The sequence below is a fragment of the Thamnophis sirtalis genome, unplaced genomic scaffold (assembly GCF_051295495.1).
Source record: "Thamnophis sirtalis isolate CommonGarterSnake01/CBP01778 unplaced genomic scaffold, rThaSir2_p1.2 scaffold_2, whole genome shotgun sequence".
NCBI classification, from domain to species: domain Eukaryota; kingdom Metazoa; phylum Chordata; class Lepidosauria; order Squamata; family Natricidae; genus Thamnophis; species Thamnophis sirtalis.
In genome coordinates, this window is record NW_028261382.1 from 77359033 (window position 1) to 77386384 (window position 27352).

The 27352-nt window shown below is 44.3% G+C and overlaps 1 protein-coding gene across 2 annotated transcripts in view; it reads right to left on the bottom strand.

The window, feature by feature from the left end:
• Positions 1 to 2142: 2142 nt before the first annotated feature.
• FGFR1 (fibroblast growth factor receptor 1) overlaps positions 2143 to 27352 on the bottom strand; it is a 132201-nt gene continuing 106991 nt past the window's right edge. For both annotated transcript variants that reach the window (XM_087706160.1, XM_087706161.1), the window contains exons 9-18: positions 25242 to 25438; positions 19768 to 19913; positions 18201 to 18322; positions 16031 to 16141; positions 15056 to 15246; positions 14181 to 14303; positions 13384 to 13454; positions 11275 to 11412; positions 8235 to 8340; positions 2143 to 6574 (exon numbers count right to left, since the gene is read on the bottom strand). In XM_087706160.1, coding sequence (XP_087562286.1) covers positions 6398 to 6574; positions 8235 to 8340; positions 11275 to 11412; positions 13384 to 13454; positions 14181 to 14303; positions 15056 to 15246; positions 16031 to 16141; positions 18201 to 18322; positions 19768 to 19913; positions 25242 to 25438 — 1382 coding nt within the window. In that variant the 3' untranslated portion in view covers positions 2143 to 6397. The remainder of the gene's footprint in view (positions 6575 to 8234; positions 8341 to 11274; positions 11413 to 13383; positions 13455 to 14180; positions 14304 to 15055; positions 15247 to 16030; positions 16142 to 18200; positions 18323 to 19767; positions 19914 to 25241; positions 25439 to 27352) is intronic.

Sequence of the window (27352 nt, forward strand, 5' to 3'; positions counted from 1 at the left end):
CACAAAGGAGGTTGGATTAGAAGACTTCTAAAGTCTCTTCCAACTCTTATTAGTCTGTATTGAGTTCTACATGGACAGCCTGATTTAGACCATGGTTTTACGCTCCTCCCAATAGATCTACCGTATTTTTTGGAGTATAAGACACACCAAGGTTTTGAAGAGGCAAATTAAAAAAAAAGTTTTTGCTCTGCAAACCTCTCAAAAAAGGGCATGGATAGCCTTTAGGAGGCTTGTAGAGTGCTCCTGGGGGCTGGGGAGGCAAAACTGAGCAAAAAACGGACTGCTTTTTGCTCATTTTTGCCCTCTCCAGCTCCCAGAAGCACTCTGAAAGCCTCCTAAAGGCTATGCATGACCATTTTGGTGAGTGGGGTGGGGTTTCAGGAGGCAAAAAAAATGCTGTATTCAGTGTATAAGACACATCCAGATTTTCACTCTCTTTTTTGAAGGAAAAGGGTGCATCTTATACTCCAAAAATATGGTACTTCCAGAAACAGTATTTTAAGCCAGATTAATAATCGAGCAACAATAATTATGTATGTACCCAAACAGTCTTCCCAGCAGCAGGAAACACCTGTGCTCTCCAGGATGACGGCATCAGACTAATGTTCAAGGGTCTTCCTATTTGTTACCATTTTCTAGTCAGTGTTGCTTTGAGGTCCTGGGAAAAAGACTATTTTAGGTGATTTGGGGGGGGGGGGTGTCGTCTTCTTCTTGAACCATATCCGTCATCAGAAGTTGGCGATCACATTGACGATCCTATTTTTATCAACAGTCACACAAAAAAGTGCTGCTGAGTTTTGTCCAAACTGGTCCCTTAGATTCTGAAGCCATGATGTTCTTCTTTTTCCTGGACCTCCTTTGCCTTCAATCTTTCCCTGGAGGATTAAGGGAAGGATGCCATATTTTTTTGGCTATTGTATCACACCTCCAAAATATTCTCTGCTTTTTGATGGTTTTGATGATTTCCCTTGGCTTTCCCAGGTGGTTTATCATCTCCTCGTTTCTGATTTTGTCAACCCAACTTTGGGGGTCTGGGAATTGCAATTGGAAGCTGAATTTAGCCATACTAAGATCATTGCCCAGAGGGTCATTGGTTTCCCTCTCTCCTCTTTGGAAGAGCTTTATAGCTTCAGCTGCCTTAAGAAAGTTCAAAACATTCTTAAAGATCCATCTCATCCTGGGCACCTTTTTTTGAACTATTACCATCTGGCAGACGGTACAGGACAATAAAAACAAGGACAGATAGGCTGAAAAACAGCTTTTATCCCAGAGCAGTAACTATATTGAATTCTACTGTGTAGTGCAATATTAATGCAAAATCAAGGTTTTCAATTCAATTGTATAGAATATGAAGGATGTATTTGTGGTTTATTTTTATAGTTACAAAGTACACTGAAGATGGCATTTAATTTCATTGTACGAGGTGCAATGTCAACAAAGTAAACTAAACTAAACTAAACTAGTAGTTGTGCAACTTGTGTGTGCTGCCTTGTAACTTTGATCCTTAATTCTTTAACAGCACAACCTGCTTGTGTGAAACTCTCTGGCTTAAAGACTTCTGCCTGTTATGTTCTCTGCAATGGGCTGACTGACCTCCCCAGGGAGTCATCATCTTCGTGTGTGTGTGTGTGTGTGTGTGTGTGTGTTCCAGCATAACTGGAATGCCTCAAGCAATTTCAACCAAACTTGGTACACAGATGACTTACTCTCTGGAAACAAATACTGGGGGTGTGTATGTGTGTGTGCAGATAAGACACCCCTAACACACCTTGTGTGTGTTCTGTAAAATACAGCCTGTTGTGCCTTAAAATGGCTTCTACTGTACAGCGCAGTTGAGTTGCCATGGTAACAGCTTCACAGTATTCCACAAGGGGGCTCCCTCTGGTAAGGGGAAAAATCACACATTAGAAATTCCATTTGGTTCAGACATTTTTCCCCTATAAATATATATCCGAGCAACATCGGGTTATCAACTAGTTGCATATACAACAGGCAATTAATGTTCCAGGATATTTTCTAAACAAGAATGCACACAGAAAATTCACTTCCATGTCAGCTTTTCAAGCTCCTGCGAATTTAACCCTGTCAAGATCTCTAGGCTGAAATGTGGGCATTCTAGCCACCAAAGAAAATATATTGAAGTGGACATAAATGTATGATTTATTCTCCAGTTTGCCATCAATTCTGGAAAAAAAGGCACACAAAGGGAGGCAACAAGAGAGTTCCAGGACTCTCAACAATTAAAATTATTTCCTTTAAAAAATAAATTACAAGACTTCCAAATCTGATACAGAAATGTTTAAAAACGCAATTCATCCGATTCCATACAAAGGCAGGACAAGCTTCGGCGTATAGGATGAATGATGGTGGATTTAGGTTACATAAAAACATGACACCAAATACATGGGGGTGCAACTCCCAGAATCCTCCAGCACAAAGTTTGCTGGGGAATTCTGGGAGCAGCAGGACCAAAAGATTTGGTGGGTACCAGGGACTCGTGCCTTTACAATGGCAGGAACAGAGGAAAGAACTTGAGAATACAGGTAGTCCTCAACTTATAATGACAACTGAGCCCAAAACTTAGGTTGTTAAATGAGACATTTGTGAAGTGAGTTTGGCTCCATTTTACAACTTTTCTTCCCATGGTCAAGTGAATCAATTGCACTTGTTAATAACCTGGTGATTCAATGAATTTGACTTCCCTGTTGACTTGGCTTGTCAGAAAGTCACAAAAGGGGAGACTGCAACCGTCACAAATATGAACCAGCATCCAAATGTTGCTCATGGGACCATGAGGATATTGCAAAGTGTGAGAAAATGGTTGTAAGTCACTTTTTCTTCAGTGATGATGTAACTTTGAATGCTCACTAAATGACCTGTTGTAAGTCGAGGGCTACCTGGACTGTATGAGTGTTACTTTGGTTCTGCAGAGAAGATGCAATTGGATCCCAGCATCCACAGAATGGATCAAAAAGGACACACCCCGGGAATAAAGTATTAGTAGGCGAATTTAAAGCAAGTAATACTTCCCATAGCAAAATTTGTACAGGTTTGTTACCATATTTCTCCAAAATTAACACCCGGTGTTATATTGTGTTCCAAAAGACACATTAGGGCCATGATGGTGAATCCATGGCACGAGCCATATTTGCTGGCAAGTTCGCTGTAAGCTAATTTTTGCCTTTCCGGAGGGCTGAGGGAGGCTGTTTTCACCTTCCCCAGGCTTCAGGAAAGCCTCCGGTGCCTCGGGAGAGGTTGTGCACACATGCGTGTGCGGGGGAAGGGTGCTGCACATATATGTGCAAGTGGGGGGGGAGGATTGAATTGGTGTGGGTAGGCACGTACATGCACACAATTTTGGCATGCTGTAAGAAAAGGTTCACCATCACTGCATTAGGGCTTAGTTTCCAGATAGGTGTTATTTTTTGGGAAATTGGTAAATGTGCCCATCTGGTCGATCTTAACTAGGTCTTAATTTTGGGTAGGGTTTATATCACAAGGATTCTGAAAAATCATGCTAGGGCTAATTTTCCGGTTAGGTCTTATTTTGGGGGAAATACAGTAGCAGTTGGGATAATGTAGTGGCGTTTGAAGAAAAGGCAGTGAAGATCTTTCTCCTAACTTGGAGAATCCGCTTCTCCCATAAGATTTCTTGATTTTTAAAATACCCCCCGGGTTTTTCTTTAAAAAAAGGACAAGAAATAAGAGACAAATCATTTAGATTTTTTTTCCTATGCCCAAATACTGGTATTCCTCGACTTACAAGCAGCCCCACGACCACGTGATCGAATTTCAGATGCGTGGCAACTGATTCATACTTGTGACGGTTGCAGTGTCCTGTGGGTTGTGTGATCCCCTTTTGCAAACTTCTGACAAGCAAAGTTGGTGAGGAAGGAGAGTTACAGGAAGTTCTCCACTTACAGTCACTTGTTTAGTGACAGCTTGACATGACGGCAGCCCTGAAAAAAAATATGTGAGCAATGGGCATTTTTCACATGGCCAGTGGTAGCCTCCCAGTGGTCACGTGATCAAAATTCAGATGCTCGGCAACTGGCACGTACTTATGACGGTTGTAGTGTCCCGGGGTCATGTATTTGTGACCTTCCAAGACAACAAAAGTCAACTGGGAAGCTATATCCATTTCACAACCGTGTTACTAGTTTAACTGCAATGATTCTCTTAACAACAGGGGCAAAGAAAGGTTGCAAAATGGGGGCAAATTTCACTTAACAACTGTCTTGGTTAGCCATGGAAATTTTGGACTCTGTTGAGGTTGTACGTTGAGGACGTCCTGTGGTTATTCGAAGCTGCCAACCTAGCACAATCTGTTGAGAGAATTTTTCCTGTGGGTTGTCTGGGGAAACTTTGTTCCCTCAGTATAAAATGGGAGATGGGCCATTTCTAGCAGTAAAGAATAGCACTCAGTCTTTTTAAAGTCACTAAATTAGGCCTAGCAGGATGGCTGGCATTACTCTATCTTAACAGCAAGGGAGTAAGGGGATTTATGGAGGGGGACTCTAGGTCTACAGCAGAGGTGGTATTCAGCAGCTTCTGATCAGTTCTGGAGGATCAGTAGCGGAAATTTTGTGTAGTTTGGAGAACTGGTAAATACCACCTCTGGCTGGCCCTGCCCCCATCTATTCTCTGCCTCCCGAGTTCCAGCTGATCGGGAGGAAATGGGGAATTTGCAGTATCTTTCCCCTGGAGCGAGGTGGGAATGGGGATTTTGCAGTATCCTTTCCCCTGCCACCCACCAAGCCACGCCCACCAAACTGGTAGTAAAAGGTTTTGAATCCCACCACTGGTCTAGAGGGGGGTGGGGGTGAAACACAGGTGAGCATAAAAGGAGATGGGCAAGATTTCAAATCCGTCCCCCAAAAGGCTTGGTACACCCACAAACTCGCTGTTTTGATATAATCCCATATAAAACCGAAGCAGCAATTTTTATTGAAGTACCTAAACCGAAAATAAAAGTTTTAGAACATAATTTAAAAAAATAATAATAAAACAAAACGAAGCAAAACCAGCAGAAGTAGCAAAATATATGATTTGTTTGGGGGCTTTTCTTTTATAGCAACTGATACCTACCAGTCACTAGTAAACTTACTATCAAGGTGATATTCTCTCTGGTAACCACCATTAAAAAAAAAGGACCATGTAAATATATAATTAATATTTATACATTTTGTGGCAGCTATGTACAAAAGTTCTTTTTTTAAAAATTTCCTTGATTTTGTCTGAAAATGTCCAAGCCCTGGGTTCAATTGGGGCTAACTCCTTTAAATGTTAGGCCAGAGAGCTGTGTATGATGTGTATTTTGTGGTTGATCACTTTCAGGTTTGGTCAACAAAGTACCAATGGACAGTGCGCTCCTATGACACCTCAGGAACAATGGAGTATCTTTCTCTGTTCAACCTGCAGAAATGTTGTGCTGCATAGCTCCCAGAATTAGGTGGTTATCGTCCGTGCGGACTCCGCTTTTAGATGAGACGGCAACAGATACCCAGAGAGGAGATGCTAAAGATTTTTCAGTGTAGAGCAGGGGTGTCAAACTCAAGGCCCGCGGGCCGCATCGGGCCCACGGGGTGCTTAGATCTGCCCTGTGGGGGCCCCTGGAAACAGGGGACCAGCCTGTGGTATCTCTGCCAGCGGAAATGGAGCTCGGGAGGCTGCAAGGGCCTCCTGCAACCCTCCGCCAGCAAAAACGGAGCTCCCGAGCTCCATTTCAGAAATCTCAGAAATCCCGAGCTCCATTTCTGCTGGCAGAGTGCACGGGCCACCACAGGCACCCCTGACACAAGTAACGTCGAGCTGGCCATGCCCACCCAGCCCCCAAGGTCTAACACAACCCTGATGCAGCCCTCAATGAAATGGAGTTTGACACCCCTGGCGTAGAGAATCCTGATGCCCACAGGTAAGGTAGCCTCATGCATGGCAGCTTTGATTTCTTGCTTTCTCAGCTCTCACAGGTTGCAGAGGTCGGATTTATGAATGGGGAAAAAGAAAGGACTTTCATCTTCATGGGAATGTTTTTCACCCCCTACTCCAGAATCTCCTTCTGAGAAGTAACAGCATGCTTCTGTCTAGGAAACAGACGTCTGGATCTTCCTTTTCGTTGTTGTTTAGACACCGCTTCCCACCCAAGATTACAAGATTCGTATGAGCAGCTCTTCAGAAGGCTTAAGGCTTGCAACAGATGGCAGTGTAGCGAAGGAGATGAGGATGAGTAGGCTTGGTTGCTTGGAATGGACTTTTTCGCAGTTCCTCAATGCCCTCCGGTGGTCCTCCTTCCAGCCCAGCTGGACAGAGACTGTGCACACAGACGCACACCCATTCATTCACAGACACACACGCTCCACACTCGCATGCACAGAAGGGTCCCACAGATGTTGCAGCATCAGCGCCTTTTGAGTCCGCCGTTGGCAAGGTGAGGTGGATGCTTGGGAAGACAAGGTTCGTCAGGGAGGGGATCGTGGGAAAAAACGGAGTCCTCCCCAGAAGAGCAGGTGGAACTGCGAGTGTCTGGAAAACTGAGAGAATACTGATCCAATGGTAGAGAGAGGTCCAGGTATTCCTAAAGAGAACGAGAAGAGAATGATTGTGAGAACAATGTCTAATGCCAGGGGTGGGATTGGAAGATGTTAGCAACCGGTTCTCTGCCCAGTGGGCATGGTCTACTCGGCCTCCTGCACCACTGGCAGTGTGTGTGTGTGTCTGTGTTTTCACCCTTCCCAGGCTCCAGAGGCTTTCCTTGAGCCTTTGGTAGGGATGTTTTCGCCCTGCCGGAGGCCCTCTGATAGCCAGAAACAGTACCGTTTCTGGACTTCTGGGAGGCCTGTTCTTCGCCCTCCCCAGGCTCTGGAGGCTTTTCTCTAGTTTCTGGGCAGGTGAAAACAGCCTCCACCCTGGGGCTCCAGAGGCTGGAAACAAGCCCATTTCTGAACTTCCGGAACTTCCAGGAGGCCCATTTTTCACCCTCCCAGAGCCTCCGTGCAGGCCCTGCAATTATCTGGCATCCAAAACAGCCCACATGGAGACTCCTGGGAGGGGCAGGGTGGGTGGGGCCAGCCAGTCCTTGTAACTACCAGTTCGGTGAATCAGATCTAAAATTAACATCCAGTTCACCCGAACTGGTCTGAACCGGCTGAATCCCACCCCTGACTAATGCTCTTCTCATGTTGGCGGAAGGGTCTTGGAGACGAACTCAGGTGAAAATGGAGAAATGGGGAATTGGTCACTAAAACTGAGTTTGCAGGAGGTAAGTTTCTATGACTTCCTAAATGAAATGAAGCTGGTGTCATTTCTCTTGAAGAAGGTACAAAAGTCGACCATGGAAGAGGGAATTTGTAGCTCAGGGTTCAACTGTAGGGCGTTGATGCTCTCTAAGTTTGGGTTTTCTTGCAGACTTTTCATTATCAATCTAGGTAACATCATCAGTACTATTAAAGGTAAAGGCAAAGGTTACAGGTATATAAGCTACAACCTATGTATATAAAAAGGAAGCACTAAAATATAACTTCATAAAGGTAAAGGTTCCCCTTGCACATATGTGCTAGTCGTTCCCGACTCTAGGGGGCGGTGCTCGTCTCCATTTCAAAGCCGAAGAGCCAGCACTGTCCCAAGACGTCTCTGTTGTTATGTGGCCGGCATGACTAAACGTCGAAGGCACACAGAATGTTGTTTGTTACCTTCCCACCAAAGGTGGTTCCTATTTTTCTACTTGCATTTTTTACGTGCTTTCGAACTGCCAGGTTAGCAGAAGCTGGGGCAAGTAATGGGAGCTCACTCCGTTACATGGCACTAGGGATTCAAACAGCCGAACTGCCGACCTTTCTGATTGACAAGCTCAGTGTCTTAGCCACTTAGCCACCGTGTCGATACTATATGTCAATGATTATTCTGTCATCCAGGTAGCATTATATGGAAATTGAGTTATGGCACCTGGACTTATTTTCTATCAGTTTTTTGAAATCTTTATGCTTTCTCAGGAAGCCTAGGTGAGGACAAAAATATAAAAAACATATAATTTGTCCCTTATAATGGTCATATACCTTAATTTTAAAAATAGAGCCACCTTCCTAACATCTCAGACAATTTGCCCCTCCTGCTTGTGATTTTCCACTGCCCTATTTGCCTATCTACCCATCCGTCTCCATAGGAAAGCAGCAAAGACTTAGACCAGCAGTCTAATTAGGGCAAAATGGACATGGGTGGGGGTGGGGGGGGGCTTTTACCTGGTTTGAGGTCATGGCCACGATCCTATCTAAGTCTTCGACCAGCTGCTTAAATGTCGGCCGTTGGGATGGAACAGCGTGCCAGCAATCCCGCATCATCATGTACCTGGGAAGAGAGAACAATGAATGTGCCTGCATCTAAGCTGTTAAAATCAGAGCAGAAGGGGAGATCTCACCATGGCCATCTCACTGCAGCCAACTTGCTGAGGCTATTTTTGCCATAGTCAACACACCATGAGACAGCTCATCATGGCCAAGTCACCGTGGGACAATTCCACATGGAATAACTTAACACAATAAAAGTTATCCGCCACTGTTTCTTCATTATTTCCATTGACAAAAATGGAACAACATTTATCATGTTGAGTTATCCTGCATGGAATTTTCCCATGGCGAATTGTCCTAGACGCACCAGAGAAAACCAGGGGTTGGCAATTTTTTTTCATACTTGGGAACCATCATATGACCTAACATCTCACATTAAAAACATCCCAATGTAAGTTAAACTAAACCACATGAGGGTAGGGCAAGAAGCAATGGGTGGAAATTAATCAAGGAGAGAAGCAACTTAGAACTAAGGAGAGATTTCCTGACAGTTAGAACAGTTAATCAATGGAACAGCCTGCCATCAGATGTTGTGGATGCTCCAACACTGGAAGTTTTTAAGAAGAGATTGGACAACCATTTGTCTGAAGTGGTGTAGGGTTTCCTGCGTAGGCTGGGGGTTATACTAGAAGACCTCCAAGGTCCCTTCCCACTCTGTTATTCTATTCTTCCCTAGACTAGCCATGACCAGATCCTGCAACCTGTTCTTCATATGTTTTAGCCTCCAGTCCCCTAATCATCTTGGTTGCTCTTCTCTGCCCTCTTTCTGCTGAGAAAAATAGAAAAGCAGGCTCCATGTAGAATTACACCAGTCTTTCAGAGGCGTTGGGAAAATAGCACCAAATGCCCGTCTGACCATGAACCATCATCCCCCATCTCAGCCAGTCAGCAGGTATCCTGAAATGTTATGCCTGGTCTGTTGAATTTGATGAGGCTTTTCTCAAACTTGGCAGCATCTCAAAGGAACTCGTGTTCACAAGAGGCTGACCTCAGAATTCACAAAACTGTCTGCCAAGAAGGTGTTGGTCAAAGCTCCCTTCATTTCCCATTGGCAAATGACCCCCCTCCTGGTCTGAGTCTCCTTCCAGTGGGAAGATGAAGCAGAATAGAATAACAGAGTTGGAAGGTACCTTAGAGGTCTTCTAGTCCAACCCCCTGCTCCGGCAGGAAACCCTACACCTCTTCAGACAAAGGGATATCCAATCTCTTCTTAAAAACCTCCAATGTTAGAGCACCCACGACTTCCAGAGCAAGCCATTCCACAGATTAATTGTTCTCGCTGTCAGGAAACTTCTCCTTAGTTCTCCCTCTCCTAATCAAGGAGAGAACCAACCTTATTTCCTGGGCTGGTTCTCCCTTTGATTAGTTTCCATTCATTGAAGCAGTAAAAAGAGACCTCTGAGCCAAGGAGCAGTGAAAAGTTGATTTTCATTTTCATAAACATTAAAAAAAGTCTTTTTTTTTTGTCTTTTCAGGGTCATGGAACTTTAGAAGAAGCTGAGAATAGTTTGTGGAGCTGCAAACACTCTTCTGCCAAATGCCAGGGCGGGTGAGTGTCTATACAAGCTGGGCATGCAGCTTGCCATCCTAACCCGCCACCCACTTAACTAGAGGTGAGGTGGCTCAGTATCTTAAAGACACTGGAGGAGGTCTGTACTCCGGTAGTTCGAGCCCCAGTATCACATGGCAGAATGAACTCTCGTAACTTGCCTCAGCTCCTGCCAACCTGTAAGTTTGAAAGCATGCTATGTGCAAGTAGATAAATAGGTACAATTTCGGTGGGAAAATAATGGTGCTTTGTATGGTTGTGCTGGACCTTCCTTTCCCACTGCAATGCCTGAGTGTGAAGCAGCATCAGTGAAGGAAGAAAGCCCTGGATGACACTGCAGAATACTGTTGAACCTTCTAGACTCTGTGCTACATGAGCGTGAACTGAATGGACTAGCAACGATCAGAAAGCAAACAACTAAGAGCCATGGTGGCGCAGTGGTTAAGACTGCAGTGCTGCAGGCTACTTCTGCCAGCTGCCTTCAGTTTGGCTGTTTAAATCTCACCAGGCTCAAGGTTGACTCATCCTTCCATCCTTCTGAGGTGGGTAAAATGAGGACCCAGATAGTTGGGGGCAAGAGGCTGACTCTGTAAACCACTTAGAGAGGGCTGTAAAGGACCATGAAGTGGTATACAAGTCTAAGTGCTATTTCTGTTGCTACTTCGTACTCCAACTATAGTCTCCTGTATGTAATGTAACATCGCCATACACTAAATAAAGGTAAAGGTTTCCCCTGCCCAGTTGTGCCCAATTCTAGGGGGTGGTGCTCATTTCTGTTGTTCAAAGATGGGCAGCATGACTATATGCTGAGGCGCCTAGCTGCTGTTGCCTTTCCAATGAAATGGTACCTATTTATCTACTTGCATTTGCATGCTTTCAAACTGCTAGGTGGGCAGGAGCTGGAGCAAGAAACAGGAGCTCATCCCCTCATGCAGTGCTCAGGTCTTGAATCCGGTCTGTCAGCTGACAAGCTCAGCATTTTTAACCACAGTAAAAAAACTCAGAGAAGTAATTCAAGATTGGAAAATGAGGAGAGAGCTGGCCCATAGAACCCACCAAGAGTTGTACAGGACTGAAAGGACACCATCATCATGAGCCACAGTGGCGCAGTGGTTAGAGTGCAGTACTGCATGTAGGCTACTTCTGCTGACTGCAGGCTACCTGCAATTTGGCAGTTCAAATCTCACCAGGCTCAAGGTTGACTCAGCCTTCCATCCTTGCGAAGTGGGTAAAATAAGGACCCAGATTGTTGGGGGCAAGAGGCTGACTCGGTAAACCACTTAGAGAGGGATGTAAAGCACTATAAAGCAGTATATAACTTTAGTGCTATTGCTATCATCATCATCATCCCCAATAGATAAACCACCCACCCAACTGGGCACTCACAGTTCATTGGTGCAATTGCTGGGTTTGTCCATCCGATGCCCCTCTTTCAGCAGTTTGAACAGCTCCTCCACTGGCACTCCCGGGTACGGAGAGCCCCCCAGGGTGAAGATCTCCCACAAGAGGACACCGAAGGACCACCTGGTTAACATACAAGATACATCCTGTCTTACGCTGCAGCAGTTACAAGCAGGCTATTACTTAGTGGTAGACAGTCTATGGACTTATGGGCCTTTGGTAGGTTGTGTGTGTGTGTGTGTGTGTAAACTTGCAGGGGTGTGTAAAGGAACACACCAAAAGGAGGAGGCCCTCAAACTGGCAACCAGATGGAAGCCAAGAGCCAATTTTAGACCAGCTAACTCTCACTGCAAAGTAACACAGATTGAAAATACTGTTCCTGCCTATAGAAATTAGCATGTCATTAAACTGAGATGGATCACATCTGCAGTAGCCCACCTTTGGGAATAATTCCCAGCATACCAGCCTTAATTGAAAACGGTAGAAAATTTAAGGGAGCTGTGATCTGCAACCAAATTAATTTTGGGAGGGGAGGGGGAGGGATGTTAGGAGGGAAGGGAGAATGTGGTTCTAATTAAACAGGCAGGACTAGAAGCTTCAAGGAGAAGCCATACGCGTAATGAGACATAAGTGAACACGGTGAGAGCAATAATGGCTGAATCAATTGAAGCAGGAAAGTAATGACTGGAGTTGTAGCTTCCATCCATCCCTTGAATCCCATCCAAACTTTCTGCCTAGAGCCAGAGTCTCTGAAGGTAGATGGACAGTGAGAACAGACAGCCCATAATTTCTTGTCCCAAAGGTGATTTTTTTCAAGAGGCAAATGGACTTTCTTGTTTTTTTCTTTTGAAGATGTTTTGCTTCTCATCCAAGAAGCTTCTTCAGCTCTGACAGAATGGTGGGGAATGGAAGGATTTATATCCCTTGCAGACAGCTGGTCATTTGCATCCTTTCAGAGGGTCATTGAAGCACTTGGAGGTTTCTAAGTGTCCTCAGAGTCACCTGAGTGGTGCAAATGGTTCCTGCAATTTTTCCCCTCTGGAAATCCATTCCTACTCCCACACCACTCAAAGGGTCTTCATCCCAAATTGTATAGCTAAATGTCTGTAGAGATTCTCCGTCATCCAGGTAACTGTTGTCCCAAAGGTGCTTTTTCAGGAGGCAACTGGACTTTCTTGGGTTTTTTTTCCTTTTAAACATTGCTTGCTTCTCGTCATCCAAGAAGCTTTTTCAACTCTGACTGGATGGTGGAGAACAGAATTTATACTCCTTGCAAACAGCTGGTCATTTGCATCCTTTTAGAGAGTTGTTGAGGCCACTTGGAGGTTTATCTGTGTCCTCAGGGCCACCTGAGTGGTGCCAAGTAGTGGCAGGATGTTTTCTGCCCTGTGTCCTTTCACTGTTGAAGACAGGCGGAGGCTGTTGGGGACAAGTCTATGTTGTCTACATCTCAAACTGATATGCAAATGGTCCCCACCATCCAGTCAGAGCTGAAGAAGCTTCTCGGGGGAGAAGCGAAACGTCTTCAAAAGAAAAACCAGAAAGTTCAGTTGCCTCTTGAAAAAAAAAGCACCTTTGGAACAACCAGGACCTGAATGACTGAGAACCTCCATAGACATCATTTCTTGCATTTATTGGGCATGCAGGTGATTCTACCTGCCACTTGTGGCTCTGAAGCTTGGAAAAGGATATTCAAGGAAGCAAAGCTGGTGAAGTTATAAAACTTCTCTTTGCTTCTCTCTAGCAGAAGCAGTCAGATGCACACAGGTAGGGTTCAAGCTGACTAATTATATCCTGCCTGTTATACAGGAATCTTCCCAAACCGCCTGCCTTTACCTGAAAACAGGTAGATACAGCTCTATGGAGCTTAAGGAGGAAGTCAGATCTGGATCCTTAAAGAGGAGGGTGGATCTCTTCTGGCTATGCAAGGAATTTGAGGCTAATTCTGCATTTGAAATCTTCCCGCTGCCAGGCTGGGCATTTCCCAATAGCTATCCAACTCGTGAGAGAGTACGAGGTGCAGAGAATCAACAGAGAGGCTCAGCTGAAAATATTTTCTAATACTGTACTTTAAGGAGCCAGAGAAATACTCACACGTCACTCTGGTGGGTGTATATTCTATCAAACAAGGCTTCTGGGGCCATCCATTTGACTGGAAGACGACCCTAGAAAGCAGAAAAGAGGCCATATTAATTTAGAACCATGGGGAAGAGAGAAGCCATATTAATCTTCTGGTGGGGAACAGAGAAGTGCAAAGGGGAACAATAACTAATTGGATTTAATTCCTAATTGGTTCCTTCCTTGGTTCCTTCCTCGTCTTTTTCTTTAAAACAGTTTTATGTCTAGATCACTGAAGTTTTTTTTTTTAGGTCCAAGTCACTGAAGTTTTCTTCAAATTTCCATATCGTTTCTTACAGTTTCCTACTCAGCTTTTCTGCAATGTCTCATGCCGGCAAGCCATCTTTTCTTTTGGACTTCAGGCCTGCCACACTTTCTACTGTCTATTTTCTATTGTGGGAAAACGAAAGAGGGGATTTGTAGGGAGTTGTGTAATATGTAGCCATAACAACATTCTTCTTAGGAAGCCAAGGTCATCTTTGTCTCTGCACCTGGCCGGAACTGGATGGGTGGAAGCTGCCAGCGTGGCAGTGGAGGATTGGACCATGTAATGGACTTGTGTGTGTGTGTGTGGGGGGGGGGGAGGATCAACTTGGTGGGAAAACCTGGAAGCTTTCAGATTCAGGTTTTCCCAGATGTGCCAACATGGCTCTTTTAATAAATTGAGGAATCCTTTGCCTCGCACTCTGATTTAATTTTGGATGCTATTTGGAACTCTGACACAAGGCTTGAAAATGGAATAATTTGAGCCCCCTTTGAGAGATGCCACTCACGTTAGTTGTCTTTTTGTAATAATCTATGTGGTGAATGTCTCGAGCAAGGCCAAAATCAGCAATCTTCATCACAATGTCTTCCGTTACCAACACATTCCTGGCTGCCAAATCTCGGTGAATACACTAAAGAGAAAAACACAGAGCATAACAAGACTTCCTAACAATGGAGCAACTCTGGATGACAGAGACAAAGCTTTCAGACTGAAGACCAGTAAATCCATGGGAGTGGACTTACAACAAAAACACATCTCGTTAAATGAAGCCAGTTGCCAAGCACTCAAAATGTGATCATGTGACCATTGGGGGGGGGATGATATGGGTGTTAAAATTCTGGAACGGGCCAGAAGTAGCTCGAGAGAGATCCGTTGTAACTTTGAAGGATCCCTGAGTGATTAGCAGTGAAGACCACCTTTTTACTGTCCAATAACATATGCATTACTGCAGCTCAGAAATCAGTAGCTTTCTTATCAACCGTTCTATTACTTTCTTTCTGATCCTTTAAAACGCCAGTGTTAGAAACATGGACATATAAGAAAAGGACTAAATGTTATAAGGGAGATTTGTTAAAATGGACAAGTAAATATAGAATTAATATCAATGTAACTGATATTAATTACATTAATATGTAATTGCAATATGTAATTGATTAATAACAATCAAAATGTAAACATTTTGTAAACGTTTTGATTATTATTGCCTAAAAGGAGCTACAAATATTCTCCTTTATTAAAACCCGGCCTTTTTTCTGAGACATCCTCATCTCTTCTGTTTTGCATCCTAACTTATTTCTCTGGGGCTCTCAAAACTCACAAGCTGCTAGTCCTCTGCCCGCCGCTGCTCAAAGTCTATCATTCCTTCCTCTTGCAATTGCTCACCTTTTTGGATGCCAGGTATTCCATGCCCCTGGCCACTTGGTATGCACAGGATACCAGATCTTTGAAAGAGAGTTGTTCTTCTGGGCCGTGGGTAGGGTTATAGCAGTATTCCATGCCAGGTGGGCGGCGGGCTTGTAGATATTCCCTTAGGTTCCCCTTGGATGCATATTCTACTATCACATAGAGCGGGCCTGGCATAGAGGAAGACAAGAAGCTTTAATGTTGTGGCCTGTTGGCCCCTCCAGTAGCCGAATCAGAGGAGGAGGAGGAGGAGGAGAAGGAGGAGGAGGAGAAGGGGGAGGAGGAGGAGGAGGCGGCGGCATGGGAGTCAGGGTCAGCATCAAGGAAACCTGGGAGCTCCAAGGGGACAAAGGGAATGGAGCTGGCAGAGAGAGACAGAGGCGGAGCCTGGGCCGTCCGCCAGCCCTCAGATGGAGAGTGAACAGCCCCCAGGTCTGAAGGTGGCTGATGATGAAGAGGAGGAACAGCTGGGCCCAGTGCCTGACACACGAATGCACAGAAGGCAGAGGAGAGGAGAGCAGTGAAAATCTATGGGCCGGTCCTTGGGACAGAAGAGCCACTGCTGCTTGCAAAACACCACCTTAGTTCTGGGGATAAAAGGCAGGGGGCGGAAATGAATAGATGTGGCAGACAATTATTCATCTCCCTGCTGGACAGACCTGTTAGCCTGCAGTGAGAGAGAAACTTTTTGCCAAGTTGCTGGCACTCCTAATAAAGTAATTATTGATTTAAATACAGAGGGTTTGTTGTGTTTGGGGAGCTGGGTCAGAACATTTAAGCAGAGACAGTGATACAGTCACCATCCCAGTTCAATTCATGAGGCATTTCTGATACCTAGTGGACCATCTGGGGTGGTGGCCAGTTGAAGATGCCGAAGAATGAACGTGAGAACTTTTTCCTGCAAAGTTGGATTTCTGTCATGGAGCTACCGCCTTCCACCTTAGAAGCACTTACCGTCCTGAGTACACGCTCCAAGGAGATTGATGATGTTCTTGTGTTTTCCAATCATCTTCATCATCTCCATCTCCGAGATCAAGTCAGACAGGTCTTTTTCAGTCGCATCAGCTAGGGAGGAAAAAGATACCAAGTCCTGATTGAATCAAGGATGCATTGAAGAGAAGTTAAGATACTGGAATTCTCCTATTAATAGCACTAGCATTTAACTTATATATTGCTTTATAGTGTTTTACAGCCCCCTCTAAGCAGTTTGTAAGAGTCAATATATGGCCCCAACAATCTGGCTCCTCATTTTATTGACCTTGGAAAAACGGAAAGCTGAATCAACCTTGAGCCAGTCAGGATCGAACTGCCGAACTGCTAACAGTCAGAATTAGCCTGCAATACTGCATTCTAACCACTGGGCCACCACAACTCTTTATATATGAAATCTGCACTTTCAGTGAACTTCAATTCATCTGTAGTGTCTCTTTGTGTGTGTATTCCTGACACAGACACACACACACAGACACACACCTGCACACATATATTAAAGGAGGTTTGAAGTTCACCCGAAACGGCAATCATTGGTTGATGTGAAAGAATGGGTAAGCCCATGAACAGGTTAAAATAAATTCAAATGTTAAAAGTCTAAAAAGACAATGGACAGAACAAGATACCTCTCATCAAGATGAATAACAGAGTTGGATGATAATGGTTAAAAATGTTATAGTTATATGATGTTTATAATGCTTGATATTATGAACTAAATATAGACAAAACTGAACAGAACTTTTAATGACGGAAAATGTTTAATAAGGATATGTGAAGATTATGGTGAATACATTTTGAGAATAATAGTTATGGCTATTGTATATATAAGATTTATTATTTGTATTTAAAAGTGATTATACCCAGTACATTGCCATTGTGGATATGGAAATTTTATATATATCAAAAAAAAAAAAATTGCAGCAGCAACAACAACAACAACAATAATAATGAATTATTTATCAGACTTGAACATTCTGATTCTACCAAAAAAAAAACCCCTACTTGGAACAGCTTATATCCTCCGACGTTACTTTAACAGTTCCTAGGTCCTTGGTTGGGATTTGAGCTGTTGAGCTACCAACCAGCCCCAAAGGCTGTGAATCTCACCAAAGATTAACCACTTAATAACAACAACAACAATAATATTTCTTTATTTATTAAGCATGAAACAGCCAACTGAACATTCAAAATTGCATCCCAAATACTACTGACTGGTGCTAATGGTTGATATGGGTTGCTACCAACGTTCTAGGTATCAACCAAGTACCTTCTTAAAATATACGATGTTGTTGTTATTACAGTCAAAACTGTTTCACATTTAATATGTGAATGCAGCAAAATCGCATAAGCTCATTTTGTAACTAGCCAGACATGACTGATTTTGTAGATAGACATGACCGAGTTGCTAAATTAATCCATTGGTCATTATGTAAAATACGATTTACCTGTATCCAGAAAGTCATGGGAACAGAAAGTGGAAAAAGTTATCAAAAATGAGAAGGTGAAGATCTTGTGGGACTTTTGAATACAAACAGATGGTCATTTGGGGCACAACACGCCAGATATCACAGTTGTAGAGGGCCGAAGTGTACAGTTTATTGATGTTGCTGTTCCTGGAGATGCCAGAGTTGAAGAAAAAGAACTAGAAAAAATCATGAAATATCGCGACCTGGCCATCGAAACTACACAGCTATGGATGAAGCATGTCACAGTGATACCCACTGTCATCGGGGCACTTGGCACCATGTCCAAGAATTTTACAAGTTACATCCACAAATTGTAGCTTCCTGCAATAACACCAGCGGAACTGCAAAAAACTACGCTACTCGGAAGGTCTTATATTTTAAGAAGGTCCTTGGTTGATACCTAGGACGCTGTCAGCAAACCGTATCAACCATTAGCACCAGTCACTGGTATCTGCAATGCATTTTTGAATGTTCAGTTGGCTGAGTTTAATGCTTAATGAATAAAGTATATAACAATAATAATATTAACATTATTCTTACAATAAGATTTTATTATCATTTGTTTCATACTTAATAAATAAAAGAAATAATAATAGCTTCTTGCAAGAAGCAAGACAAGGAGGGTTTTTTGGGAGGAACTTAAGAAATAAAACTGCAACCTTACTTACATTTTAGCATTTTGACTGCCACTTTCGTAACTCGGTTTGGCTTGTCTTTATCCAAGCCTATTGCTTCAGCCAGGACCACTTGCCCAAAGCAGCCTTCTCCCAGGGGTTTCCCTAGGATCAGCCTGGAATAAAAGCAAAGAAACAAACATGGTTATTTAGCAGGGTGCTGCTAATCTCCGCAGGGAATTAACTGAAGCTCAGCCAACAGGGTTGGAATGCGGGTCTAAATTGCCTTGTTTGGCTTTCTGTTGTGTGACACTGTCTGTATTATCCAACAAATATATCGCTATTCCTCTCAGAGACTTTGTGGAACAGGGGTGCTAAACTCGATTTCATTGAGAGCTTCATCAGGGTGATGTTTGACCTTCGGGGGTGGGGGCTGTGGCCAGGGGGGGGCATGATCAGTTCAACGTCACTCCTGTCAGGGTCACCTGTGATGACCCAAGTGCTCTGCCAGCAAAAACAGACTTCTGAGCTCCGTTTTCGGCTGCCACGGCCTCCTGCAACCCTCTGCCAGTGGAAACCAAGTTCGGGAGGGCTGCTCAAGTACTTTCCCCAATGACACGGCTTTTTAGCAATAGCAATAGCAGTAGACTTATATACCGCTTCATAGGCCTTTCAGGCCTCTCTAAGCGGTTTACAGAGAGTCAGCATATTGCCCCCAACAATCTGGGTCCTCATTTTACCCACCTCGGAAGTATGGAAGGCTGAGTCAACCCTGAGCCGGTGAGATTTGAACCGCTGACCTGCTGATCTAGCAGTAGCCTGCAGTGCTGCATTTAACCACTGCGCCACCTTGGCTCTTTTTAAAAACATCAGACGTTTCTTACTCCTTTTCGTGTACAAATCCTCAATTATTCATATTTAGCTGTTTATATCAGACAATAATCTTACCTATATTATATTGTAATATTTTCTTACATTAACTTATCTTTCCTAACCCCTGTCTTATCTCTATATACTAATTGTTCTACTACATCTTAATTTTACATTTCCCAGTTTCTTATTTCTATGGTCTAACCATTTGTCCTATTTCTCCCAAACTAAATATTATTCCGACTCCTCCTTTCCTTGTATTTCCTTTGTCAATTTGTCCATCTTCGCACCTTCTAAGATCTTCCTTATCGCCTCATTTTCTTTGGGACTGTATTGTTTTTCCATTTTTGCGCGTTATGTTATTCTGGCCGCTGTTGTAATATGTAGGATTAGGTATAATATTTTTCTACTGTATTTTGTTGTAGTTAGCCCTTCTAAGAATAGTTCCAGTTTCCAATCAATACTGTTCCCCATCATTTCCTCAAGCCACTTTTTGATTTTGGTCCAGGGGTAAGAAACAAGGTGACCTCAAATGTAAAATTGGAATGTATAGGAGGGGAAACAATAACTGTTAAGATTCACCGATATGTAACTGCTATAAGACAGAACATTTAGTTCCTGTGTTGTTTTAAGTTATGTGCTTGTCTTTGTTGATGTGTTTAAGTGTTTAAAATTAAAATCTAAAAAAATAAAAACTTCAGACGGGCCTCTTTGGCTGAGCCCTTCCAAAACGAAGAGGAGAATTTGGTACCTGTCCCTGGGCAACTCCCAGCGAGGGTCTTCTGGCAGCTCGTATTCAGAGACCCCAGTTAGCATTGGGGTCCCACTGGAGGAGAGCCTTGAGGGGCGCACAAGCATCACACCAGAGTTCATGGAGGAACTGGAATCAGCTGAGACCTGCACCAGAAGAAGGTAGACAGTGGAGGTTACCTTTGTCAAAGTCTCCTTGAGAATAGTTAGATGCAGTTTGGTAGGGGAAGAATCGCCTGTCCTCCAGCAAATCATATCACCTTTTTACTAGAAATGGCTGCCCTTGCTGCTGTAAAGATACTTTAAGTCTTGGGACGTTGGAGAAGTCTCCTATATCAATGGTTGACCACGGCTTTGTAAGCAGAAGGATCTACATTCAATCCCATCAATGGAGAAAACCCTAGAAAACTTTCTGCTTGGTAATTATGGAAAGCTATCACCAGCCAGTTTATACAGTACTTATCCTTAGACCAGGCGTCTCCAAACCTGGAAATTTTAAGACTTGTGGACTTCAACTCCCAAGGATTCCTCAGACAGCTGTGCTACAATACTATGATAAGTATTGTGTAGACTTGCTGGTGGCTATGTTGGCTGGGGAATTCTGAGAACTGAAGTCCACAAGTCTTAAAGTTGCCAAGTTTGGCAACCTGCCTTAGACCAAGTAGGGTCTAATTTGGAATAAAATGGCTCTAGAGAATCTCTCCAGAAATTGAGCATTCTATGGTCCTGACCCTCTTGCTTATAGCCACAAGTCTTAAAAAGGGTAAGTAAGAGAGATACTTAGGGATGCTTCACACCCTGGCCAATGTCCCTTTTCACTTTGACCATCGGGCAGAAGACATCAAAGTATAGCCAGCCGGACAAACAGGTTAAAAAACAGCTTCTACCCATGGGCTGTCAGACTCCTAAACACAATGTAGCACCACAAACAGATGAATATGGCCAATTTCACTGGTACCAGTGTAGTGTGCAATATGTATATACCATGATACAAGATCATACACCAGAGTAATATACGCGTCGCACAGAATATGATGTACATATGGAAACATATGACTACTCCCCCCTCACTACTTGTTATAAGGCAGTGGTTCTCAACCTGCAGGTCAAACGACCTTTCACAGGGGTTGCATAAGACCATCGGAAAACACATATTTTTGAAAAAATATGGAAAACATAAAATAATTTTATGGTTGGGGGTCACCACAACATGAGGAACTGTATTAAAGGGTCACGGCATTAGGAAGGTTGAGACCCACTGTTATAAGGATTATTCTTTATATTATTCTTGTATGGACTGCACCAGTAGAGGCTAAACCAATTTCGTTGTATGCATGATGTACAATGACAATAAAGGCTTTGAACACGTATCTTCCTCACTCTCCATGAGCGTATGCCAGCACACTTATTGCTCGATAGGGCTGTGAAACCATCTGAAGGGATGTTCCATCATGTGCTGTCAGCAAAGTGTCCCTGTTCTTGGAACCTTCTGGGAAGCCCAGCATGGCTGTTTGAAGACCTTTTGAGACCATCTCCGTGTCTCTCTGTCTCTCTATGTGTGCATGTGCGAATATCCCTCCACCAATAATCCAAACAAAAGCAGCATCTGCGTATGGATCCCGAGAGAGCTTTTAAACCATCATGTACATTAATTCCCGCTTCAGTGTAAGAGAAGCAAGCTAGCTCTGAATCAGAAGATACAGAGAACTTCTGGACTGGTCCTTGCAAACTAGATTCTTGATGTCAACAAGCAGAGCTTCAGGGCGGCCTGCAGAGATGAAAATTGCAATGATACAAGTGTTGTGGCCCACCAGCTGCCAGCAGAGTTGGTGGCAGACTCGGACGATGAGGAGGTTGGGGATAAACTTGGGCCAGTTCTGGAGTCTGGGGAAGGCTCTGATGGATGCTCTGCGTCGGAAGCAGAGATAGAGGCAGAGCCATCTGACATTTCCCAACCGCCGGAGAGGCAGCTGCCTTCGGAGGCAGAGATAAGTGGGGAGGAAGAACAGCTGGGGCCTGTTCCAGATGAGGGTATGCACAGAGCTGTTGGGAGAGGAGAACAACGGAGGGTAAGGAATCGACTCGGGAAGCAAGGCACATGTAGATGCTGAATGGCCCCTCTCTGGCTGAGGAATAAATAGAAGGAAAGGGGAATGGTGGTCGTAGGAGACAACAGTTCGGATTTCTGAAGATTTGGCTCATTGTGTTTCGTGCCATAAAGACTGCTTGCCAGAATTTAATTTGAAGCTTTGCCTCTGGGAGCTCATGGCCTGGCAATTATCTCAAGGAACTGATAAGGTCTGTTACTGCAGGTAACTGTTTGAAGGACTATTGCCTGGATTTTTTGGTGTGTGAATGCCATTAATTCACAGGAGATAAATAAAGAGGGTTTTGGGGGGAGTCTGTTTCTTCTTTCTGCTGGGTCAGAATAAAGTAAAACAGCCACCTCTCCTCTTTCCTAGTCTTTCCAAGCCTCCATGGCAAATTAGGGTGGACTGTTTTGTGCTTCCTATGAGCCGCCGTGATTGCATTATGGCTGGAAGAAGAGAGCTACAAAGAGACAAGAACATCCTTAACATGTCTTCCCCTCTGCGTTGCATATCTAAACTTGTTCATAATGTCAGGCTCTGATTCTTCCAAGCACAATGATCACAGAGTCTCTTTAAGAAAGACTTTTTGTGAAAAGGTTATAAAAATTCCAGGACTCTTTTCTCATCTTCAACCAACGTATCCCCAAGGTACAATAGGGCAAGAAACTTTTTTCCCCGAGTTGTTTTTCTTAACCGCTTCTCATGAAGTTTGCAGCTGGCAGTTTATGTAAGAATCTTTAGAATTTTATCAGTCTGGGAACTGACTCTTCTATCAACTCTTCACAATCACCGATGAGGCCTCCAGTTTATAAGAGATCCATCGGAAGCCAGGGGGGTTTCGGGGCCAGAAGCCTTGAATACATTAATATAAAACGGCCAACTAAATGAGAAAAAATACAAAGGAAAGGGGTCTGCTAAGCTGTGGAAAGGGTGGCTCACACCAGCCCCAGGCTCTAAATTCCAGAGGATGTAAGCAGGTTTTTGCATCCTCATTTTGGCAGGGAGCCACCAATTAATTTAAGTGGCTTGGTGTAGTGTACAATAAAGATCTTTAATTAGCCATGCCATGCGGAGGATCTGAATAGCTTTTGTTGCCATCTCAAGAAGGGATCCCAATGCAGAATTCCCAAGGCAGGCTGGGAAGCTGGCAAGCAACCAAAACCACCGATTCTTGCAGCCCAAGAGGAAACATTTGCAAGGTGAGAATTGTTCCACTGCATTCGCCCCCCCCCCCGCCACAATGAATTTGGGCTGAATGGATGTTTGTTATTGCCTCCAAAGGGTTTATTTTCAGGGTTGATCGCTTTATCGTTTTTACTGAGCATTGTGTTTGTGTTGATTCCCAGTGTGCTGTTCTGTGGACCCCTCTGTGAGAAACAGGGGTACCGAAAAGTACAAATGAAATAACCTGGAAGAATAAACCTGGATGCTTAAAATGGAGGCCCTTTGTGCAGTAGCTGTTGTAATGTGAAATCCACAAACTGTGCAAGCTCTACTTTAGCATCCTATGGATAGTCGTAATCCCGGGCGTGTTTTTCACCTCTGAGGCTTCCTCTTTCCTTCCCAGGTGAGGCTCAAAATCTCATTAATGAGACTTCCGCATTCCTGCAATATTTTAGGCCTGTGATGGCGAACCTACGGTACGCATGCCCAAAGTGGCACACGAAACCAGGGCGCCTGGCATGGGCGGCCTTGCCTGTTTGTCTTCTGGGTTTCTGGCGCACACAATCAGCTGTCCTTCTCACGTGGGACAGTGCCAAAAACCGGCATGCACATACATGCTGGCCGGCTGATTGTCGGGTGCCTGTGCATCAGTGGTGGGTTCCAGATCGGCGTCTGGCGTTCTCCACATGAAAGTGCGCAGCAAGCGCATGCATCATACCATCCAGTGAGGCCTCCACAAGCCTCTGCAAAGCTCCAGCTGCTCGGTGGAGCGTCGTGCAAGCGCTGTACGTGCGTGGAAGCACCAAAGGGTTTAAAGATAGGTAGGGAGCTGGGGCGGATGGGTGGGCCCTCCAGAGCACCATACTGGAACAGTACCCAGTGCTCCGGGCAGGCTCCAATACTCCCGTACTGGGATGTACCGCCTGCAACCCACCACTGCCGTGCGTGCTGGAACCTGGAAGTTCGGCTTTTCCAAAGCGCAGCCCCAATGAGCTCGTGAGCAGGCTCAATAGCAGGGTGTCAAACTGGGGGCCCACGGGCTGGATGTGTCATGCGTAGGCCATGCCCGCAAAGGGGAAAATGTCAGAAAATGTCACAACAACATGACACGGTGAGTTTGACACCCATGCTCTCATCTGCTATTGGTCATTTATCCAACAAAGAACGCAGAGGTGGTATTCTGCCAGTTCAGACCGGTTCAACCCAAATCAGTAGCGGAAATCATGGCTCTATGCCAGTGGTTCCTAAACTTGGCAACTTTAAGACTTGTGGACTTCAACTCCCAGAATTCTCCAGCCAACAGAGCAGAGCTGGCTGGAGAATTCTGGGAGTTGAAGTCCACAAGTCTTAAAGTTGCCAAGTTTGGGAACCACTGCTCTATGCCATCCCATTTAGGCACTTTTTTTTAGCCAAAGCGAATGTGCGGAAGGCTCAACGCATGCACGCACACTCACATTTGCGATCCGGTACGGAAGGTAAGTGAATACCTTCATGTGAAGGAATGGAGCTTACGAAGGAAGCTGTCAGCAATATTCTGAGCTACTCCCCAGCTGCCCCTCCCAAGCTAATGGATGGGGGCATTTTTACCCACAGTCTGTTGCCAGATGGAGCTCCTTTTCAAACTCATGTTCCTTTGGGTAGCTTCTTCCTCCACCCTGCCTCTGTTCCTATTCTATTCAGATTTTATCCAGCCAGTGGACAAAGTATTAGAACTCTACCTAATATCTGTTAGAATATTCATGACTTGGAGAGACATGGGAACAAGGTCAGTCAATGAATTGGCATAGCAACCAAGTCAGCCAATGGGAGCTTAAACAGATCTGAGTCTGTGCAAAGAATTGAAACAGAAACTTAAGAAAGGAGTCTGCTGCTCTGAGAAGTAAACTAGCAGTCTGTCTGGGTTGTTTGCTAAAATGAAACTAACTGCTTGTGTTAGCCTGTAACTCTTCTGCCTTATGTTTACTTGGAAGAACCACCTGTTGGTATTGTACATTTATTCATCTATTCTTATAAAGAAGTTAATGAATTCAGCTGCATCAGTTATCTGTGTGTGCTTTCTGGAAGTGATTTTCTGCAGCAAACTCTAACAATATCTTTTTAACATTCTATTGAGTTGGAAAGAAGAACAGGTGCCTCTGATGGAGAGGCCGCCTGCTTTGCTGCAGTCTCAAAGGTGGGGAATCATAGGTTTCAATCAAACCCCCTATCTACTTTCTGTTACCTGTCTGCGCAAGGGGATGCTCTTGGCCAGTTTATGGACGGCCAACTGGCTGTTGAAGTCGGTCTTCTTGGTGGTGCTCTTCATCTTGTAAATGAGGACGGTCACGATCATGCAGGAGATGAGGAAGCCCCCTGTGCAGTAAATGATGATCTCCAAGTACAAAGGGGAAGTCATCATAGCTGGTTTGTCTTCCATAGCTGAACCGGTATAAAGAAAGCATTAGCACAACAGATCTTCCGTCAGGGGCAGCTAGAAAAATCAGTAGGGTCAAAAGGACAGCTCATGCCAAGGCCACAGTGTTAGTTCTGGCATGATATGTTTGGGAGTCTTGGGCTAAGATTTAGTATAATATTTCAATCAGGGCACGAGTGATTGGTCAAGAAATTATAATTTTAAAAAGCTGGCTTAGTACAGTCTCTGTATCATCGAACACAAAGGTGGGCCTCTGCATGACCTTTAAAGAAAAGAGGGAGAGGGGATACCAAAGACTGTTCACCTCTCAACCCAACTAGCATTACCAATTCAGTTTCCAGAATGGAATCTTGTATGCTATGCTGGGATCCCTTCCTTTAAACCAATAACTTCTCATGTGGCTACTGAGACTAAACTCCATTCATGTTTAATGTTATGGCAGTGCCTATTTTCAAAGGAAGCTTCCTTTGAGCTTGGCCTGTGGAACAGGATGCTGGAGGGAGATGAAGTCCTCTCTTTTATGGTCTTCCCTCCCAAATGCCCATTCATAATAAAAGCAGGAGAAAGATTTCCAGCTCATTTTGTTCCACTTTGAAAAAGTTTGCTGACTTCTGGGCCTCATCATGCTGCCAAAGCAAACTTTCCAGAACAATACAGACCAGGTTGGCACAGCAGATACATCAAGGAGATCAAATGGTGCCCCTTATTTCTGTCGCACCAAACTGGAAAAGGTTTTGCTCAGAAATATTCTCAGCAGCAAAACAGTTTCTGAGATGGCAGTGCTACCCCACCTGGACTTTTCTAGCTGGTGTCTATGTAGCAACACCTTTAGAGTCGAATATACATCATCTAGCTGTAATAAAGGTAAAGGTTCCCCTCGCACATATGTGCTAGTCATTCCCGACTCTAGGGGGCGGTGCTCATCTCCATTTCAAAGCTGAAGAGCCAGCGCTGTCCGAAGATATCTCCGTGGTCATGTGGCTGGCATGACTAAACGCTGAAGGCCCACGGAACGCTGTTACTTTCCCACCAAAGATGGTTCCTATTTTTCTACTTGCATTTTTAAGTGCTTTCGAACTGCTAGGTTGGCAGAAGCTGGGACAAGTAACGGGAGCTCACTTTGTTACGTGGCACTAGGGATTTGAACCACCGAACTGCTGCCCTTTATGATCGACAAGCTCAGCGTCTTAGCCACTGAGTCACCGCGTCCCTCATGGCTATAATACCAGCAAGGGGGAAAAAACTGCGGGTATTATAACAACATTCTGGAAAATGTGAGTAGAGATGCAATGCTTTAAAAGGGGATGAAGCAAGAAATCAAAGTTTCCCCCCTCCCCCCTCCAACTTTTCTTTCCCAAAATAATAGTAATAAACAGAGAATAGCAGTGGGGAATGGGAGGAGGTTAGAGGAGATGTGATCAAATAAAATTAACCATCCTGTTATCATCTTTCCTATCAAAGATGGCAGGGCACTGAATGGGTGGAAATGAGACAAGGAGAGGAATAGTAAACCCTTATAACAGAATAGACTTGAGAAGGGGGCATGAATGCAATCTACAGCAATAGTTCACGCCTTTCTCCCCAGTCAGGTTCTTGCTGGCCACCTACTGATGGCTGGAAAAAAGCCATCATCAAGTCAGCAGACCTATCTGCCAAGAGAAACTCATGCAGGACCTTCTAACCCCACAGAGAATGCAAGAGTCCAATCTACCAAGGCAAGATTCCATTCTCATTCAAGGATGTGTAAGAACAAGTCTTATTTGGGGTCTTGGGATTCTTCATTCTGGTAATCAGCAGTTTCAGGAGAGGATTAGGAACCACTAGGTACCATCTTCTCCTGTGTCTCTTGCATGGAGATCAACTGGAGAAGGGAAAAATGGATCTCCAGTCCTCCAAGAAGAATGGGACAATTTGCCAGG